The sequence below is a fragment of the Gasterosteus aculeatus genome, chromosome 7 (assembly GCF_964276395.1).
Source record: "Gasterosteus aculeatus chromosome 7, fGasAcu3.hap1.1, whole genome shotgun sequence".
NCBI classification, from domain to species: domain Eukaryota; kingdom Metazoa; phylum Chordata; class Actinopteri; order Perciformes; family Gasterosteidae; genus Gasterosteus; species Gasterosteus aculeatus.
In genome coordinates this window covers 10,408,439-10,428,849 of record NC_135694.1, presented here as the reverse complement: position 1 = coordinate 10,428,849, position 20,411 = coordinate 10,408,439, and the positions used below count along the sequence as shown (strand labels likewise).

The window sequence follows — 20,411 nt, the reverse complement described above, 5'->3', positions numbered from 1 at the left end:
CCTCTACCTGAGAATGCAGTTGGATTGGCTGTTAGTGTCAGGACAAACCAATTAAACACAGACAAAACAAAGATTGCCATGTTTTACAGCTACCAGTTAGACTGTCAGGAATACCACACGTGCTGAATTGTGTACATATAAAACAAACTATACTAATTTGCATAAACTGCAACCATTGAACTGTAATATTATTCATATTTAATTAAAATACCTTTTTATCCACCTGTATCTGTCATGATCTGACTAGCTTTGGAGGTGTTGTTTCAGGCTGGGAGAGCAGGTTTCCGTGGTTACCTGGGCGGAGTCTGGTGGCTGCCTGCTGTCACAGCTGTCCTGCATTTACCATCGTCGGGAACCCCTCTTAAGGAACAGCAGGAGCACCAGTCTTCGCCAGATCGTTTTGCCTTCCTAGTGGTAACTTGGCCAGCTCTCACCCGAGATTGATTTTCTAAGGAAAGAGTTTTTTGCTTTGACCTTTTTCATGTTTCGGTCCCATCCCAGCCTGCTTCCCGGAACCTGACGGATTCCCCAGCCTTCCCCTCTTGCCCTCCGCGGCTTTGGGGAACTCCTCCAGCCAGCCGGATCTTTACCTCTCCCTCAAGCGTGGATTCTATCTACCGCACCGCTCCTGCCGCCTGGACCCCTGTGCCTCTCTGCCTCTCCAGCATCTTCCCCGGCCACGGATCCCGAACTAAGTCCCTCTGCTGCCAAAAATAAAATCTTTTTATTTCTCTGAATCCTGCTTTTGAGTCCAACCCTCGTTCTGGCTATCATCCCATGACAGTATCTATTTTTTACAGTACTTTAACATTAGATCAAATGTTTTACAAATATATACAGTGATGTCTAAATGAATTTTGTGCCTTGGCTCATATGAAAGTGTATATATGTTTGACCGTATAGAACTAGAATGTTTATTGTGTGTTTGTGAATCTGTGTATGTGCAAATTAGTGTGTATCTATTACTCATTATCAGAAATGTGATCAATGAGAAAGAGAGCTGCTCTTTTTTTCGGGGGAGTGGCGAACTAATCCAGGAGCTCAGATAAACCTGCGCCGGAGCAGGTTCAAGTTTTTGGATGTGTTGCTATAGTGTTTTAGACAAACTGATCTATGTCATCTTATCATGAAAATGATCCGGCTAACTCCGTTAGCCACGTACGAGGAACAGGGCCCTGGTCACAGCAGTTCACACCTTTTTTACATTAGCAGTCGGAATGAGGTCATGCACAGTGCTGATTTAGTTTGAAGGTTGCATGCCGCGCTTACATTTCTGGTTAAAAGAAGGTATTAATAGACCAGATGGGATTTTTTTACCATTTCCAGCTCATGTCTGCATTTAATGCTGTCACGTTTCTTTTCATTCCATGTCTTTACACTAAATAAATATAAAATAAACATCAATCGCGTTTTCATAATACACAAATAAAGTAATGTCTTATTTGGACACAAGAATAAAAGCCAACAATTTAAAATAAAACATATTATATTATAGTCCATTGACTGACCTTGCATAGTACACATGAGGAAGTGCTAAGTTGACTTGTTCATATTCATAGATGTATACATGTACACAGAGTTCCTGGATGTGTTTTGAACTAGTCTCTGTACCAGCAGGTAGGAGATCTGCATTTGATCAGTCTTCAATGTTCAGAAAAAGCTTGTGACATTTTGTTCAGCAAAACAGATGAACCAGGCACACGAGCAGTGGAGAACGCGTGTTGTGTTTTTGAAGCATTGCTGAGTGGTGCACCGAAGCAGCAAACTTTGTTTCTCAAAAGTGGAGCCAATGCAGAAGAACTTTGAACTTGCATTCGTTCTAATGCCATCAGGGGGATCTTGTGACAGACAGAGGGTTTTGTGTATAAAAAAACATAAATAGTGGGCTCAAAAGCAGAATATCTGACTATTCATCATTTACATGTATTATCAATACACGAAATACAATGAAGTTATTATTTCACACTTGAAAGAATTGTTAGTATTTCATATTCACTCATAACACTGTGTCCAAAAGGATTTTTACATCACAATAAAACATCAGCTGATCTGGAGCGTTTGTGTATGTGTGTGGTTTTTGAACACATCGTCCCACAATTACCATCATGATTTAATTTTTGCAAACAACTCACAGCAGCAAGCTGACAAACAAAAGCCCTTCAAATAGAGATCCAACGAATTAACTTAATGACTCAGTGTATCTTAAAGCCAAAGGCATGTTGACTCAGTGTTCTGTGGAGGGTCTTATATCTGATTCTAGTCCAGTTTTTTTCCTTTCCTTCATAAAACAGTCTGGATTTGATGGAGATTCAACTTTTTTCTGTTAAATAGAGTTAAATCAGTCTGCGCCGATTCCATAGCAAGGCCCTAAAGTTACATGTTGAATCAACACATCTTCTCAGAAAGGAGCAACAGTTGCTGCTTCAACACGTAGTCACAAGAAAGACAAAGTGATAAATGACCTCAGCGTCTGCTTGGTACCCCTTTGAAGCACGTACACTCCTACAGCTCTATAGTTGAGTATGTGCATTCAGTCTCAAGGTTGTTCCTTTGTCTTCTAGATCTGCTGATCTTTTGTTCTCTTACCGCCGCATAGTGGATGTTTGATTCATTTTGTTCACCCTAACAAAAAAGATAAACCACAATATTGCACATTATAGACAATAAAACAGTGTCCTGAATCACTACTTTGCCTGATTGCTTGAATGATAGAACAATAGTTATCTTACCTCTGCATTTGGTGTGGAGGGAGCTGAACATCTTGCATGCGACTCTGAAACATAAAGAAAAGTTCTGACACTATAAGAAGTGTGAAGTGAGTGCACACTGTCAGACACACAAAATAGTTGTTACAATACCTGTAACTTCACAGCGGTTTCTCTTGTTCATCATGCAAAGTAGACCAGAAGGACATTAAGGATGATGGTAAAAGTTAGAGCTCCACTCAAGAAATACACCAAGATACGAGAGTCCTTCTCATCTGTAGAGAAACAAAAACAGGAGACATTACACAGCTTTAGTCTTTAGGGGAGACACAACAGTTGAATAAAAATAACTCAAAAGGAATCTTACTGAGGTGATTATTACAATAAGACAACATAAAATGCTTTGCATGTATTGTATATTGCTGACTATATGAATAACAATTAGATACAACAGTTGAATAAAAATAATTCAAATTGATTTATATCACATATATGATATATCTATATTGCATTTGATAGTATTTTGCCTCCATCAGTGTAAATGAGTGCTGGATGAGATTCTTCAGAGTCTTTGAACCAGTAAACACTGTGTTGTCCATCACAGGTCCCAGTTTGTACTGTACAGTTCAGAGTCACAGAGCCTCCTGGCTGGATGGTCTCTGATGGTGACTGATGGATTAAAGTTGGGATGTTTGAACTAGAACCCTGTACACTGACAGTAGTTGTAGCCAAGAAATCCAATTTGTGTGTATTACTGCTCACACAGTAGTAAGTAGCTGAGTCATTAATTTGCAGATCTGTTATCGTCAAGTGATTCCGATCATTTTCAGTATCCACTGTGAAACGTGGATTCTTGAATTCAGCATAAAATGTAAGTATTGTTAACCTGGAGTAGGATGAGATGAGCCTCGGTTTCTGTCCCAGAGTGTTTTTAAACCAGTAAAGCTTGGCTGCTGAACCGGCTTCACAAAAACATTTCAACGTCAAGTTTCCCCCAGTTTGAACTGATAGAAAACTATTCCCTTGATGAACAGATGAGGAGGAATCCAGGTCGGTCGTCTGAACTGAAGCGATACAAGAGAAGAAGCGATTACACTTGATGATACTATGAATCAACACATCTGAAGCAATGCCATCAGGACTGGCCACACACTTTAAAAGATTCAAACTGAAGTCACAAAAATACAACTCACCCATTTTCCCCAAGAACAAACATGTCAGGTAGAAGATGAACTTTGCAGATGTCATCGTGTTGAAATGATTGTGTTGAATGAGAACAATCTTCATCCCTTCTACATTTTTCAAGTACAAGACTGTGTTTGATTGGCCAACAAAAAGTGACAGTACATCCTACTCAGGAAACACCATCACATGCTCACCGCCTCCTATTGAGTCAAATTAGTTTATTGAGCAACTTATTCACGTATTTAGATACATATGATTAAAACAACTTAAATCATAGTTGTAAATATGAAGGACTCATTCTAAAACACATTCTTATATTGAGGTGATTACACTAATACCAACATAATCATGAATATCGTATTCCATTCCTGCCAATAGATCCCCGGAAATGTCACCCTGTTCCTTGTGTCCTTCTGAGAAGCCCTGTCTGCTCTCAATGGCTCATGAGGACAATAGACAGGGTCGTGGGTGGAGATACTCTGATGGGGATTATTGTAATTAACCTGTAGGTGGAAGTGGAGTCAAATCTGAATGGCTTGTTGGAAAATAGTTTTTTCAGATCTATACTGCCAACAAAGATTCAACTGGAAGTTTAATTTAATGCTGCAGGTACCCACATGTGTATCCGCACAAGCACTGAAAAAGCACCTTTCTCCTGACGGTGTCTTTCAGCTGCTGTCTGACTCCAGCGTTCAAAGAGGAAGGTCTTTTATGGTAAACTGACTAATGGCTGTGTGCCATCTTTAATTCAGTATCAGTCACCAGCTTTAAAACCATGTTGCTGACTACATGATCTGACTTATATCAAATAAGTCGAATGTATTGTACATCTCTAAGTTAAACCAGTAGAAACGTTGATAAAAAGCCATATAGACTTCAGTGGAGAACCCTCTGGGAAAAATGAAAAATTTAATAAAACCCCCTCAGTTGTTGGAAAAAAAATATTTTTGTGCAATTTGAAAAAGTTTGATTTAAATTAGCAAGTTATCCATAGGATCACACTTGAGTTTAACAGTAAGACAGTCTAAACCTTCTGATTGTGTCTAATGTTCAAACAGGAACCAACAGGCTCTTTCACCGGCTGGAGGTTGAGGGTGTAAAATGGGTTTGTATTATTATGTTTTAGTGCTTTCTTTCTGTTAAATTAATTCACTTTAATAAGAGATAAAAGAAAACTTCAATAGTCCAGTAATTGTCACAGTTTTAACTGATCATCATCTACAGCAGCAGGGTTTTATGTCACAAAAAAGCTTCTTCCTTTTCCTGTTTATTTATTATCATTGATTACATTAATTTCACACACAAATACCACAATTTGATTTGGTTATAGAAAACAACGATGAGGTTGAACACAATCCGTGTCAGATGGTCTGAAACTGCAGATCTGAGCTTCTAAATATATTAGTTAAGACGTAGAAAACATTCATATTGATTAAAAACGATAGATGGTTTGCTTCTCACAACTAACAGAAGAAATACTTATAATGTTTGCAAATTACCAAAAAATAGACTTCTATTTTTACTTGTATCAAAACCTTCATTACAGTTTAAAAGAGAAAACCTTGCCATATTTCGAGTTCTACTGCTTCACGCTGTAGTAAATACATTCACTCCAGGTCTGATCCGTCTGTCTTCTTAATCCGTTGTGCAGGTGGACACTTAAAGCTGCATAATACAGGATTTCTTTGTTTTGGTAACGCTGGTAACAAATCGGATGTTACTTGATTATTACATGAAACAATATACAGTACAAAATGAATTGACAAAATGAAAAAAGGTACTAAACTGAAAGGTACTAAGGCAGCAGTTGAATAGTTTTTATTCACCTTTGCATTTGCCCTGGAGGGAGCAGGATATTTTGCTTGAGATTCTTAAAAACAAAAAAAAGCTCTTTAATTAAAAAGCTGCCATAAGTGAAACCAAGTTGCCAGATAAAAACAGCTATAAGTTACCTTTGCTTTGGCAGCTGTCTGTCTTGTTCATCATGCACACTGAAAGAGCCAGTAAAACAACTATGATGTTGCTGAATACCAAAGCGCCACTTAAGAGATAGACGACGAAAGGAGAGTCCAGCTCATCTGCAAAGAGTTAGAGGGCAGAAACATGTCTCTATTAAGGACCAATTAGATACAACCAACTCGGCTCAAACAAGCCACTTACCCTCAAAGTCCAGCCTGGTCCCGTCTCCAAACAGAATGTGTCCACACGAGACAACAGCACAGTAGTAGGTTGCAGCATGAGACAGATTCAGGCTCTCCATCGGCAAGTTGTAGTCACAGGTGTGTGTTTGTGTGTTGGGTTTCCTCTCACACTGATCAGTGCTGCCTCTATCAGTGTAAATGAGTCCTGGATGAGATTCTTCAGAGTCTTTGAACCAGTAAACACTGTTGTCCATCACAGGTCCCAGTTTGTACTGTACAGTTCAGAGTCACAGAGCCTCCTGGCTGGATGGTCTCTGATGGTGACTGATGGATTAAAGTTGGGATGTTTGAACTAGAACCCTGTACACTGACAGTAGTTGTAGCTAAAAAATAGATTTTGTGTGAATTACTGCTCACACAGTAGTAAGTAGCGGAGTCTTTAATTTGCAGATCTGTTATCGTCAAGTGATTCCGATCATTTTCAGTATCCACTGTGAAACGTGGATTCTTGAATTGAGCATAAAATGTAAGGTTTGTGAACCTGGAGTAGGAAGAGATGAACCTCGGTTTCTGTCCCCTGAGTGTGTTTAAACCAGTAAAGCTTTGCTACTGAACCGGCTTCATAAAAACATTTCAACGGCAAGTTTCCCCCAGTTCGAACTGATAGAAAACTATTCCCTTGATGAACAGATGAGGAGGAATCCAGGTCGGTCGTCTGAACTGAAGCGATACAAGAGAAGAAGCGATTACACTTCATGATACTATGAATCAACACATCTGAAGCAATGCCATCAGGAGTGGCCACACACTTTAAAAGATTCAAACTGAAGTCACTAAAACACAACTCACCCATTTTCCCCAAGAACAAACATGTCAGATAGAAGATAAACTTTGCAGATGTCATCGTGTTGAAATGATTTGGTTTGAATGAGAACAATCTTCATCCCTTCTACATTTTTCACTCACAAGACTGTGTTTGATTGGCCAACAGAAAGTGACAGTACATCCTACTCAGGAAACACCATCACATGCTCACCGCCTCCTATTGAGTCAAATTAGTTTATTGAGCAACTTGTTCACGTATTTAGATACATATGATTAAAACAACTTAAATCATAGTTGTAAATATGAAGGACTCATTCTAAAACACATTCTTATATTGAGGTGATTACACTAATAACAACATAATCATGAATGTCGTATTCCATTCTTGCCAATAGATCCCCTGAAATGTGACCCTGTTCCTTGTGTCCTTCTGAGAAGCCCTGTCTGCTCTCAATGGCTCATGAGGACATTAGACAGGGTCGTGGGTGGAGATACTCTGATGGGGGTTATTGTAAAGAACCATTTGTTCTATTGCTATTATGATTCGGGCGAAACTGCCTTAGCAGGAGGGGGGGTAGATTGCCATGACTTGGATTGAAAAGTTGAGTGAAAAGTACCCCCCCCTAACACCCCTGTTATACAGTGATATTTAGATATTAATATCTGAATGCTTTTACTTCCTTTTATATTACTCATTTTAATTGTTTGCATGTTTTAATTATTTGTGTGAGCTTTGAGTGGTTAACGTAGTATGTGGTTTTATTTGTTGCCTGTCTTATGTTTTTAACGAGGGACTGTCTCATGGTGCATCTTATAATGGTCAACAAATGCGTCCTGGGATTGATCCGCCCCTTTAGAGAGCCTGGTGTGGTACTGGGGCATTCGGTAGTACGGAGTGGAGGCGGTTAGGCAGATTTGTAACAAAGTATTGTGAACGGCCGTTTTAAAGAGTTTTAGAAGTTCGTCCGCCATTTAGATTTTAAATTAGTAAGCGATGCGTCCATGTGGCGGGAATACCAACCTTACCTCTTGCCCGTGCTGGCCCAATTTCGTGTCCTTTTTTACTTTTTTTAAGGAGAGGTGCGCCTCTTTTATTGTGCTTTACGGCCGTGTGAAGTCTCTTGGACTGCTTTTAGTCATTTAGTTGTTGACTGTCTTTAACTGTAGCTTTGATGAAGAGTGATGAAGAGACGTCCTGATCTTGACCCCTGAAACAAACACACAAGTTGTTTCTTCCATACACTCGGTTTGTGGCAGCGTGCAAAATAATCTGCGTGCAAAGAATATTCTGTGTTTTTTTTATCTCCACTGTGTATGCAGAGCTCTCAACTTTTCAAAAAACCTTGGAGTGACATTTTGTCGGGGGTGACCATACGGCCGATGGGGGGGGCCCTGATTTTTTTTTCAGAAATTGGATGTTTGGCAGAAGTGCGTGACTAAAGACCGAAATGAGTGACTGTCACGCTCAATGAGTGACACTTGAGAGCCCTGTATTGCCTATTCATTTCTCCGAATCCACTGAACTTGACCGCATATGCCTAAGTCCCACCCCTCTACCTGAGAATGGAGTTGGATTGGCTGTTAGTGTCAGGACAAACCAATTAAACATAGACAAAACAAAGATTGCCATGTTTTACAGCTACCAGTTAGACTGTCAGGAATAACACACGTGCTGAATCGTGTACATATAAAACAAACTATACTAATTTGCATAAACTGCAACCATTGAACTGTAATATTATTCATATTTAATTAAAATACCTTTTTATCCACCTGTATCTATTTTTTACAGTACTTTTACATTAGATCAAATGTTTTAGAAATCTATACAGTGATGTCTAAACGAATTTTGTGCCTTGGCTCATATGACAGTGTATATATGTTTGACCGTATAGGACTAGAAAGTTTATTGTGTGTTTGTGAATCTGTGTATGTGCGAATTAGTGTGTATCTCTTACTCATTATCAGAAATGAGCAGGGACTGCTACTGACAGTCTGGTTGAGTTCACAGAGGCTGTAACTTCCTACATCGGCTTCTGTGAGGACAGCTGTGTACCATCATGCACCAGGGTGAGTTACAACAACGACAAACCCTGGTTCACAGCGGAACTCAGAACACTACGCCTGCAGAAGGATCAGGCATTTAGGAGTGGGGACAAAGACTTGTACACAGAGGCAAAATACAAGTTTAGCAAGGCGGTGAGAGATGCTAAACGACTGTACTCTGAGAAACTCCAACAACAGTTCTCAGCAAGTGACTCTGCTTCGGTTTGGAGAGGCCTCAAACACCTCACCAACTACAAGCCAAAAACCCCCCACTCCATGAATGACCTCCGCCTGGCAGACGAGCTGAATGAGTTCTACTGCAGATTTGAAAGACAATGTCCTGATCCCATCCCCCACAGCTCCACCAACCTGCTGCAGTCCCCCTCCCCTCCCTCCCCCAGCCCATCAGGTGCTCACGCCTCTTCATCTATATCACCTTCCCCTCCCCCACCAGCAACGACCCTCTCTATTCTGGAGAGAGACGTTAACCGGCTCTTTAGAAGACTAAATCCCCGTAAGGCAGCCGGTCCGGACTCCGTTTCCCCTCACTCCCTGAAGCATTGTGCTGACCAGCTGTCTCGGGTGTTCACTGACATCTTCAACACCTCCCTGGAGACATGACACGTAGGCATGTTGTTGTTGCAGAGGTTGTTCTTACTGAGGCAGCTGAAGAAACTCAACCTGCCAAAGACGATGATGGTCCACTTCTACACGGCCATCATCGAGTCCATCCTCTGCTCCTCCATCACCGTCTGGTACGCTGCAGCCACAGCCAAGGGCAAGGGCAGGCTGCAGCGTGTCATCCGCTCTGCGGAGAGGGTGATTGGCTGCAATCTGCCGTCCCTGCAGGACTTGTTCGCTTCCAGGTCTCTGAAGCGAGCTAAAAAGATCGCGGCCGACCCCTCCCACCCCGGACAAAAACTGTTTGTGCCCCTTCCATCTGGCAGTGACTATAACACTCCACCGGTCATACTGCACATGTCACTTTAACTGTAATTCATCACTTTGTCACTTGTCACTTTGTCTCTTGTCTGTTACTTGTTTGTTAGTGCACTTTATGCTTAATATTTTTCTTTTTAACTTTTTAATATTTAACATTTTTTAACTTTATTCCCTTGTTTTATACTAACCCATAGCCTTAGCCTTATTCTACTAACCCATTGCACTAGCATTTCATTCCACTTTATTTTATTACTTGTGCACTGTTGTCTTGTCTGTTTACTGTCGCGCACTAACCGCCAAGACAAATTCCTTGTATGTTTGACATATTTTGGCTAATAAATGTTTCCTGATTCCTGATTCCTGAAATGTGATCAATGAGGAAGAGAGCTGCTCTTTTGTTCGGGGGAGTGGCAAACTAATCCAGGAGCTCAGATGAACCTGCGCCAGAGCAGGTTCATGTTTTTGGATGTGTTTCTATAGTGTTTTAGACAAACTGATCTATCTCATCTTATCATAAAAATGATCCGGCTAACTCCGTTAGCCACGTACGAGGAATAGGGCCCTGGTCACAGCAGTTCACACCTTTTTTACATCAGCAGTCAGAATGAGGTCATGCACAGTGCTGAACTAGTTTGAAGGTTGCATGCCGCACTTACATTTCTGGTTAAAAGAAGGTATTAATAGACCAGATGGGATTTTTTACCATTTCCAGCTCATTGTCTGCATCCAATGCTGTCACTTTTCTTTTTCATTCCATGACTTTACACTAAAGAAATATAAAAAAAACATCAATCGCATATTCATAATACACAAATAAAGTAATGTCTTATTTGGACACAGGAATAAAAGCCAACAATTTAAAATAAAACAAATTATATTGTAGTCCATTGACTGACCTTGCATAGTACACATGAGGAAGTGCTAAGTTGACTTGTTCATATTCATAGATGTATACATGTACACAGAGTTCCTGGATGTGTTTTGAACTAGTCTCTGTACCAGCAGGTAGGAGATCTGCATTTGATCAGTCTTCAATGTTCAGAAAAAGCTTGTGACATTTTGTTCAGCAAAACAGATTAACACGGCACACGAGCAGAGGAGAACGCGTGTTGTGTTTTTGAAGCATTGCTGAGTGGTGAACCCAAGCGGCAAACTTTGTTTCTCAAAAGTGGAGCCAATGCGGAAGAACTTTGAACTTGCATGCGTTCTAATTCCATCAGGGGGATCTTGTGACAGTCAGAGGGTTTTGTGTATAAAAAAAACATAAATAGTGGGCTCAAAAGCAGAATATCTGACTATTCATCATTTACATGTATTATCAATACACAAAATACAATGAAGTTATTGTTTCACACTTGAAAGAATTGTTAGTATTTCATATTCACTAATAACACTGTGTCCAAAAGGATTTTTACATCACAATAAAACATAAGCTGATCTGGAGCGTTTGTGTATGTGTGTGGTTTTTGGACACATCGTCCCACAACTACCATCATGATTTAATTTTTGCAAACAACTCACAGCAGCAAGTTGACAAACAAAAGCCCTTCAAATAGAGATCCAACGAATTAACTTAATGACTCAGTGTATCTTAAAGCCAAAGGCATGTTGACTCAGTGTTCTGTGGAGGGTCTTATATCTGATTCTAGTCCAGTTTTTTTCCTTTCCTTCATAAAACAGTCTGGATTTGATGGAGATTCAACTTTTTTCTGTTAAATAGAGTTAAATCAGTCTGCGCCGATTCCATAGCAAAGCCCTAAAGTTACATGTTGAATCAACACATCTTCTCAGAAAGGAGCAACAGTTGCTGCTTCAACACGTAGTCACAAGAAAGACAAAGTGATAAATGACCTCAGCGTCTGCTTGGTACCCCTTTGAAGCACGTACACTCCTACAGCTTTATAGTTGAGTATGTGCATTCAGTCTCAAGGTTGTTCCTTTGTCTTCTAGATCTGCTGATCTTTTGTTCTCTTACCGCCGCATAGTGGATGTTTGATTCATTTTGTTCACCCTAACAAAAAAGATAAACCACAATATTGCACATTATAGACAATAAAACATTGTCCTGAATCACTACTGTGGCTGATTGTTTGAATAATAGAACAACAGTAATCTTACCTCTGCATTTGGTGTGACGGGTGCTGAACATCTTGCATGAGACTCTGAAGGAGAAAGAAAAGTTTTGACACTATAAGAAAGTGTGAAGTGAGCGCACACTCTCAGACACACAAAATAGTTGTTACAATACCTGTAACTTCACAGCGGTTTCTCTTGTTCATCATGCAAAGTAAGAAAACCAGAAGGACATTAAGGATGATGGTGAAAGTTAGAGCTCCACTCAACAAATAAACCAAGACACGAGAGTCCTTCTCATCTGTAGAGAAACAAAAACAGGAGACAGTACACAGCTTAAGTCTTAAGGGGAGACACAACAGTTGAATAAAAATAAATCAAAATGATTTATATCACATATATGATATATCTATATATGATTTATATTGCCTTTAGAAGTATTTTACTGACTATATGAATAGGAATAAATTACAAAACCTCTGATTGAAATGACTTACCTTTAAAGTCCAGCTTGGTCCCGTTTCCAAACAGAATGTGTCCACACGAGACAACAGCACAGTAGTAGGTTCCAGCATGAGACGGATTCAGGCTCTCCATCGGCAGGTTGTAGTCACAGGTGTGTGTTTGTGTGTTGGGTTTCCTCTCACACTGATCAGTGCTGCCTCTATCAGTGTAAATGAGTGCTGGATGAGATTCTTCAGAGTCTTTGAACCAGTAAACACTGTGTTGACCATCACAGGTCCCAGTTTGTACTGTACAGTTCAGAGTCACAGAGCCTCCTGGCTGGATGGTCTCTGATGGTGACTGATGGAGCAAAGTTGGGATGTTTGAACTAGAACCCTGTACACTGACAGTAGTTGTAACCAAGAAATCCAATTTGTGTGTATTACTGTTCACACAGTAGTAAGTAGCTAAGTCATTCATTTGCAGATCTTTTATCGTCAAGTGATTCCGATCATTTCCAGTATCCACTCTGAAACGTGGTTTCTCTAATTCAGCATAAAATGTAAGGTTTGTGAACCTGTTGTAGGATGAGATGAGCCTCGGTTTCTGTCCCAGAGTGTGTTTAAACCAGTGAACCCTTCCTGCTGAAACGGCTTCATAAAAACATTTCAACGTCAAGTTCCCCCCAGTTTGAACTGATAGAAAACTATTCCCTTGATGAACAGATGAGGAGGAATCCAGGTCGGTCGTCTGAACTGAAGCGATACAAGAGAAGAAGCGATTACACTTCATACTATGAATCAACACATCTGAAGCAATGCCATCAGGAGTGGCCACACACTTTAAAAGATTCAAAGTGAACACAACTCACCCATTTTCCCCAAGAACAAACATGGCAGGTAGAAGATAAACTTTGCAGATGTCATCATGTTGAAATTATTGTGTTGAATGAGAACAATCTTCATCCCTTCTACATTTTTCACTCACAAGACTGTGTTTGATTGGCCAACAGAAAGTGACAGTACATCCTACTCAGGAAACACCATCACATGCTCACTGCCACCTATTGAGTCAAATTAGGTTATTGAGCAACTTGTTCACGTATTTAGATACATATGATTAAAACAACTTAAATCATAGTTGTAAATATGAAGGACTCATTCTAAAACACAATATTATATTGACGTGATTACAATACCAACATAATCATGAATATCGTATTCCATTCCTGCCAATAGATCCCTTGAAATGTCACACTGTTCCTTGTGTGAAAATTTGAGTGAAAAGTAGCTTGCGAGCCGAAAAAGCGTGGGGACCCCTGTGTTAGACCTTCAACCACGGCGTTACTGCAGGCAGCAGCGCCCGCTTGAAAATGACTGTGGTCCCCCTGTCAGACCATCCGTGCAGCCAACCCCCGCCCCCCCAACACCCCTGTTATACAGTGATATAGATATTAATATCTGCATGCTTTTACTTCCTTTTATATTACTCATTTTAATTGTTTGCATGTTTTAATTATTTGTGTGAGCTTTGAGTGGTTAACGTAGTATGTGGCTTCTTTTGTTGCCTGTCTTATGTTTTTAACGAGGGACTGTCTCATGGTGCATCTTATAATGGTCAACAAATGCGTCCTGGGATTGATCCGCCCCTTTAGAGAGCCTGGTGTGGTACTGGGGCATTCGGTAGTACGGAGTGGAGGCGGATAGGCAGATTTGTAACAAAGTCTTGGATTTTAAATTAGTAAGCGATGCGTCCATGTGGCGGGAATACCAACCTTACCTCTTGCCCGTGCTGGCCCAATTTCGTGTCCTTTTTTACTTTTTTTAAGGAGAGATGCGCCTCTTTCATTGTGCTTTACGGCCGTGTGAAGTCTCTTGGATGCAAAGTAAGAAGACCAGAAGGACATTAAGGATGATGGTAAAAGTTAGAGCTCCACTCAAGAAATAGATACGAGAGTCCTTCTCATCTGTAGAGAAACAAAAACAGGAGACAGTACACAACTTAAGTTTTTAGGGGAACAGTTGAATAAAAATAACTCAAAAGGAATCTTACTGAGGTGATTATTACAATAAGACAACATAAAATGCTTTGCATTTATTGTATATTGCTGACTATATGAATTAAAAAAAAACTATCGAAATTACTTACCTTTAATGTCTAGTTTAGTCCCGTTTCCAAACAGAATTTGTCCACACGAGGCAACAGCACAGTAGTAGGTTCCAGCATGAGACGGATTCAGGCTCTCCATCGGCAGGTTGTCGTCACAGGTGTGTCTTTGTGTGTTGGGTTTCCTCTCACACTGATCAGTGCTGCCTCCATCAGTGTAAATGAGTCCTGGATGAGATTCTTCAGAGTCTTTGAACCAGTAAACACTGTGTTGTCCATCACAGGTCCCAGTTTGTACTGTACAGTTCAGAGTCACAGAGCCTCCTGGCTGGATGGTCTCTGATGGTGACTGATGGAGCAAAGTTGGGATGTTTGAACTAGAACCCTGTAGACTGACAGTAGTTGTAGCTAAAAAATAGATTTTGTGTGTATTACTGCTCACACAGTAGTAAGTAGCTGAGTCATTAATTTGCAGATCCTTTATCGTCAAGTGATTCCGATCATTTTCAGTATCCACTGTGAAACGTGGTTTCTTGAATTCAGCATAAAATGTAGGTATTGTGAACCTGTTGTAGGATGAGATGAGCCTCGGTTTCTGTCCCAGAGTGTGTTTAAACCAGTAAAGGGTTCCTGCTGAAACGGCTTCATAAAAACATTTCAACGTCAAGTTCCCCCCAGTTTGAACTGATAGAAAACTATTCCCTTGATAAACAGATGAGGAGGAATCCAGGTCGGTCGTCTGAACTGAAGCGATGCAAGAGAAGAAGCGATTACACTTCATACTATGAATCAACTCATCTGAAGCAATGCCATCAGGAGTGGCCACACACTTTAAAAGATTCAAACTGAACACAACTCACCCATTTTCCCCAAGAACAAACATGTCAGGTAGAAGATAAACTCTGCAGATGTCATCATGTTGAAATGATTGTGTTGAATGAGAACAATCTTCATCCCTTCTACATTTTTCACTCACAAGACTGTGTTTGATTGGCCAAGAAAAAGTGACAGTACATCCTTCTCAGGAAACACCATCACATGCTCACTGCCACCTACTTGATTGGTAGTGTTTTGAGCAACTGGTTCACATAATTAGATGTATATAATTAAAACAACCTAAATGGGAAAATAATTTTAAAATAAAGTTTAAATAACTAAAATAAAGAAAATACTTTCCTCAAAGCATCTACACTATCTTTTGAAGATACAGTATGGAGACATAACAATGTACTGAAAAGACAATAACTTTCAATAATCTTATTATTTTGACATGTTAATCTACTAATTACAGTTCTTTATCAGTTTATTCATTAGCATGTAGCGCTACCAAAACCATACGGGCTGTTATGGAGTAATTACTGGTTGCTTTAATGGGACACATGTTGTTGACTTTCATATTAATTTTTTTATTTGGTTTTCTACACAACCCTACATCCCGACCTGCACTCTCTGCTCTGCATCTGCCAAACTGCTCGTCCCCCCCTCAATGAGAGCAAAACACTGGACAAGATCACAACTCTTGCTGTCCTGCTCCGAGATGGTTGAACGAGCTCTCTGAAGACACCAGGACCACAGAGAGCCTTTACATCTTACGGCGCAAACTAAAGACGCACCTCTTCAGATTCTACGTCGACTAAAGGTTTAACAAATTGTAGCACTTAAATTGTACTTATAATGCCACTCATCTATAGCAAATTGAAAGTTATTTTGTTATTTGTTAGCTTCTGCCACAGCCAGGCCTGCCATCACCCCCCTGTTGCCCACTGGCTCTCTCTACTTTATACACTCCTTGTCCGGATATAAAATGTACCTCTTCGGGAGAAAAAGATAAGCATGCTTCTTTAAGAAGCTTCATAATCCAAAAGTGTTCTTATGGGTACGCTGTGTTTCCACGTCTGCTTGTAACATATATCCATTCATATCATTAACTGTGTCACGGTTTGGGTTCATGTTCTATTTTATTTTGTATTGTTGCATTGTTTCTTGCCTCTTGTCTCCCTAGGTAGCGTCACTTCCTGCCTTGTCTTGTCATCCCGTGTGATTGTCGTGTCCTGATTGTTTCCACCTGTGTCCAATCACCTGCACCTTCCCAGTGTATTTAAGCCATGTGTGTCTCTTGTCAAATGTCGTGTCATTATTGAATGTCCATGTTGAAGTGTTCTGGTTCTCGTCTGTGTTTTTGTCCCCCTTGGATTTTTTGAGGTTTTTTTTACTATTAAAGCCTCTTCATTTTTGAAACTCTGCGTTTGAGTCCTGCCTTCTCCGCCTTCGTGACAGAATGACGCGACCTAAGAAGGACTCAGCAGAGTTTTTTCCCCAGAACCAGTGCCGTTTTCGCCGCCCTCCGGTCACCACGTTGCCTGTCTTCAGGCGGCGGATCGCACTGGGAGCGGGTGATGGACCTCGCGGTCCAACTCCAGGCCTCCTACGCTCTTCAGGCTGGGCCGCAGCACACCACGTCCCGCGCTGGACTGCAGCGCACCACGTTCCATGCTGGGCCGCAGCGACCCCTCGACCCCGCTGGGCCGCAGCGCATCATGTTCCGCAATCGGCCGCAGCAATCTCCCGACCCCGCTGGGCCGCAGCGCACCACGTCCCGCAGCAACCTCCTGATCCGGCCCCACGACTCAAGCCCCCGACCCCAGTACCGGCCCCACAACTCCTAACCCCGACACCTCCGGGCCTTGCTCCCCGACCCCCCATCCCGTGGTCATCTCCCACCCTCCCCTTGGTGATCTGAGGGCCGTCTGGGATCCGGCCCTTGAGGGAGGGGGGCTCTGGCAGGCGCGCCATGCAGCCGGCAACTCCAGAGGCTCCCCGCGCCAAGCAGCCGGAGCCATGATTGTTTCCACCTGCGTCCAGTCACCTGCACCTCCCTAGTGTTTTTAAGCCATGTGTGTCTCGTCACTTGTCGCGTCATTGTTGAATGTCCGGAAGTCCATATCGAAGTGTTCCTGGTTCTCGTCTGTGTTTATGCCCCCCTTGGAATTTTGATTTTTAAGTCTTTGTTTTTGGAAGTCCTGCCTTCCCCGCCTTTGTGACAAACTAGGTGAGGAAAAATGTCTTTTCTTTCTTAAAAGGTTTAATTAATATATTGTAGAACTGTGAGTTAGGAGCTGTTGAAAAAGTATTTTTTAGTTAACCTTTATTCAGCCACGATGATCCCAAAACAATGCTACGGGGGTCTTTGTAAAGTTGGCAGCATAAGTTTCCCACAAACACTTTATAAAAACACAGACTAAACAAAACAGACATCTCACCTTTCTTGTCTGAAGTTCACAACCGTGAGAATGAGCATTAGACAATAACAGCCTGTCACATTTATTGATAATACCATAACTGTGATGAATGGACCCAAGAGCAGAGCTCTCAATGTTTATTTAGGGACGACAGGCAACTGTAGTCTCAAGGGATAAGGCAATACGGGGAATCTGGGGACAGGCAGTGGTTCGGAGACATGGGATGGCAAAAGACGGATCTGGTCTATGGAATTGGCAAGTTCGTGGTCGAGAGAAGGCGGAAGGTCGATCCATGGGAGCTCACTGGTTCTACAGGAATTCGTGGGCACCCCCTTGCCGCCCTGCGACGCTGGGGTTAAGACCTCACAATAACGCCGTTCCAAAGTTACGATCTCCTCGTCTTCGTGCCCATAATAACAATAACCCATTCAATAAACAAGGCCTGGGAAAAGTGGAAAAGCCAATGCCGACTGGTCTGCTCCACTGGACCTGAGCACAACCATTTCATCTGTTGAGCCAGCAGGCCAAATCAAGTGGTCTTTACTAAAGTCACTTTAATGGCATCACCCCTGGCCTCCCCCGCAGTGATCTACTGCCCGTTCAGCCCTTGGATGTCGTGATAAACTTGTTTAGCGAAGGGGTCACTGCATGCAAGCAGAGCAGTGTGTGTGTGTGTGTGTGTGTGTGTGTGTGTGTGTGTGTGTGTGTGTGTGTGTGTGTGTGTGTGTGTGTGTGTGTGTGTGTGTGTGTGTGTGTGTGTGTGTGTGTGTGTGTTTGTTTTACTGCTTGTCCCCACCTGCGGGTTTAGTGGTCAGCTGCTTATACTGGATCCACTGGTGATATTTGTGTCTTTCTTACAGACTGTTGCAAGATTTGTGAGGATGTCACAACCGAGGGAATCCTGGAATTAGGAGGCAGGCAAGCGAGACTTGGTCCAGGTAAAAATATGTTTATTTGTAAAAAAAATAAGGAAGTTTCCTTATACAGGTCTGATTAAACAGGTAAACAACCAAACGGAAGAAACTTAACATCACCTCATCTGACATCAGCCCTCAGCTACACCTGTTCCACCATTCCTCCCCCCCAACAGTCAATGTCCTCCACCTTTATAGCGCCGTCAATCAATGTGCACAGGTGACACCCATTATGACAATCCACCCGATGATGTCACTGCTGACATCAGCCCCTGCACAAACACTAGGCCTCACTGCCTGCCCCCTCCAGCACACCTGCAGAGCATGGCAAGCACTCAACCACATACCATCATGGGGACAAAGGTGAGTTGTCACCCACTTTGTCACAAGATTGCATCATTTATTTTTACAAAGACACACATTCAAGCGATGGTCAGGTACGGTAACAGTGGAGTTATGAGTATGCGTAAGCCCTACACACAGATTCAGTGTCACACAAAGCTATTTGTTTGTGGGGTGGAAAACAATGAATTGTTTGTTTCTGCTAGGCATATATTTCTATTAGAGTCCCCGGCATTGATTTGAATAAGTAGATCCTTATCCTTCCTTATCCAGATCCTTCTTGACAGACATAGTCGGTGCAGAGCTGAGCCTTTGTTGTGGAATATTTCAATAAAAGCTCGGTAGAAGAGAATGATTTGTCTGATAAAACAGTCTTGATGAATGATCAAAGTTGCAAAAAGTCCATTTATTGCTTGCAAGCAGGAGGTCAAATACACAGGCACGTATCACGGTGCTCTGTGTAAATGGCGTCTCCGAGCAGTAAAAAGGCTGAGTTTTTATAAACATGTGAAGGACATTCTCCGTGCCAGCTACGAGAAGCTGCAAAGCAGGTTGAGATAAGAACCCAGGTAAAGCTGAGGGTAGCACGCACACACTCACACACACACACACACACACACACACACACACAAGATCCTCCTCAGTGGCCGGTGCAAATCATAATTAATTGACATAAAGTAAAAAATGTGGATCCGGAACTTTCGTACCGAATGAGATATGAACCAAGGCCATGAACAGAAGTCCTTTGTTTTGAAGCTTCTATGAGATTGAGTCGACCGCCCCCCCTTCTCAGGGCACAGCTGCAAACTAATATTTTGTATCATGCTGCTCTTTGCACATCAGGGTCAAATACAGGACACTTGAGACACTGCTTTAGCACAAAACAATGTTATAATATATTTTACCATTACACCTTGTGCAACACGACATACAAAAGAAACGAAACAAAATAAATTATCACACAAAATAAAGATGAATTATAACCATGGGTAAATGGAGTAGGAAATCATAGCATTTTCATAATGTGTGTAAAATACAAGGGACCATCTCAACCTAGGTGTCAACTCTCCAAGCATTAATATGAAGGAGTAAATGCATATTTTGATTATACAAACACTACACTAAACTGCAAATGCAACTCTGCCCCTCTAAAGAGAGGGGAAAAGCTTTCAACTGATCACCATCTGGTGGTGATTTAGGTGAGACCTGGTAAACTCTTCAGCCTTCTGCACAAAGATGTAATAACTGGGTACATTCTAGATCCCACACCGAAGGTTTGCTTACATTGATCAAATTATTCATACGTGTCTAGTTCTGAATACTAAAAACTATCGTTTCAAGTTCTGAGATTCGAGATAAGCTTGTCTTATGGCACTATAGTTGTTGAAAACAGACTGTGTTGCTGAAATAAAAAACTTTTAACCCAGAAAACTAAGCCCTTAACTATCA

General features: G+C 41.5%; 3 protein-coding genes, 1 long non-coding RNA gene and 1 pseudogene across 5 annotated transcripts; all 5 read right to left on the bottom strand.

Annotated features, from left to right (window-relative positions):
- Positions 1-1,904: 1,904 nt before the first annotated feature.
- Positions 1,905-2,868, bottom strand: LOC144410237 (uncharacterized). The gene is made up of 2 exons (XR_013468169.1): positions 2,730-2,868; positions 1,905-2,622 (listed from the first exon to the last, which is right to left on the bottom strand). It is a non-coding gene; the product is annotated as an uncharacterized LOC144410237 (long non-coding RNA).
- Positions 2,869-2,888: 20 nt separating this feature from the next.
- On the bottom strand, positions 2,889-3,982 carry LOC144410437 (uncharacterized). Its single transcript, XM_078107456.1, has 3 exons — positions 3,899-3,982; positions 3,233-3,769; positions 2,889-2,980 (listed from the first exon to the last, which is right to left on the bottom strand). Exons 1-3 carry the CDS (start codon positions 3,951-3,953, stop codon positions 2,889-2,891), a joined length of 684 nt encoding a protein of 227 aa, XP_077963582.1. The 5' UTR covers positions 3,954-3,982.
- A 1,136-nt stretch (positions 3,983-5,118) lies between these two features.
- On the bottom strand, positions 5,119-6,939 carry LOC144410236 (uncharacterized; annotated as a pseudogene). The gene is made up of 5 exons (XR_013468168.1): positions 6,881-6,939; positions 6,051-6,751; positions 5,843-5,968; positions 5,717-5,760; positions 5,119-5,589 (listed from the first exon to the last, which is right to left on the bottom strand). The product of XR_013468168.1 is annotated as an uncharacterized LOC144410236 (transcript).
- Positions 6,940-11,134: 4,195 nt separating this feature from the next.
- LOC120823059 (uncharacterized) lies at positions 11,135-13,223 on the bottom strand. Its single transcript, XM_078107455.1, has 4 exons — positions 12,390-13,223; positions 12,093-12,274; positions 11,963-12,006; positions 11,135-11,855 (listed from the first exon to the last, which is right to left on the bottom strand). Exons 1-4 carry the CDS (start codon positions 13,151-13,153, stop codon positions 11,736-11,738), a joined length of 1,110 nt encoding a protein of 369 aa, XP_077963581.1. The 5' UTR covers positions 13,154-13,223; the 3' UTR covers positions 11,135-11,735.
- Positions 13,224-14,205: 982 nt separating this feature from the next.
- Positions 14,206-15,435, bottom strand: LOC120823058 (uncharacterized). The gene is made up of 3 exons (XM_040183125.2): positions 15,328-15,435; positions 14,510-15,211; positions 14,206-14,327 (listed from the first exon to the last, which is right to left on the bottom strand). The coding sequence occupies exons 1-3, from the start codon at positions 15,419-15,421 to the stop codon at positions 14,206-14,208; spliced, it is 918 nt and encodes a 305-aa protein (XP_040039059.2). The 5' UTR covers positions 15,422-15,435.
- Positions 15,436-20,411: the final 4,976 nt, after the last annotated feature.

What these genes read in the sequence shown, in the direction of transcription:
- LOC144410437 (XM_078107456.1), bottom strand. Translation starts at nt 3,953, where the DNA reads ATGACATCTGCAAAGTTCATCTTCTACCTGACATGTTTGTTCTTGGGG. An exon ending in TTTGTTCTTGGGGAAAATGG is followed by an intron (nt 3,770 to 3,898) that starts GTGAGTTGTATT and finishes GTATCGCTTCAG; the next exon opens with TTCAGACGACCGACCTGGAT. An exon ending in ACTCATTTACACTGATGGAG is followed by an intron (nt 2,981 to 3,232) that starts GCAAAATACTAT and finishes GTTTCTCTACAG; the next exon opens with ATGAGAAGGACTCTCGTATC.
- LOC120823059 (XM_078107455.1), bottom strand. Translation starts at nt 13,153, where the DNA reads ATGAAGTGTAATCGCTTCTTCTCTTGTATCGCTTCAGTTCAGACGACC. An exon ending in AAACCGCTGTGAAGTTACAG is followed by an intron (nt 12,007 to 12,092) that starts GTATTGTAACAA and finishes TTTCTCCTTCAG; the next exon opens with AGTCTCATGCAAGATGTTCA. An exon ending in CCGTCACACCAAATGCAGAG is followed by an intron (nt 11,856 to 11,962) that starts GTAAGATTACTG and finishes CTTTTTTGTTAG; the next exon opens with GGTGAACAAAATGAATCAAA.
- LOC120823058 (XM_040183125.2), bottom strand. Translation starts at nt 15,421, where the DNA reads ATGAAGATTGTTCTCATTCAACACAATCATTTCAACATGATGACATCT. An exon ending in TTTGTTCTTGGGGAAAATGG is followed by an intron (nt 15,212 to 15,327) that starts GTGAGTTGTGTT and finishes GCATCGCTTCAG; the next exon opens with TTCAGACGACCGACCTGGAT. An exon ending in GACTAAACTAGACATTAAAG is followed by an intron (nt 14,328 to 14,509) that starts GTAAGTAATTTC and finishes GTTTCTCTACAG; the next exon opens with ATGAGAAGGACTCTCGTATC.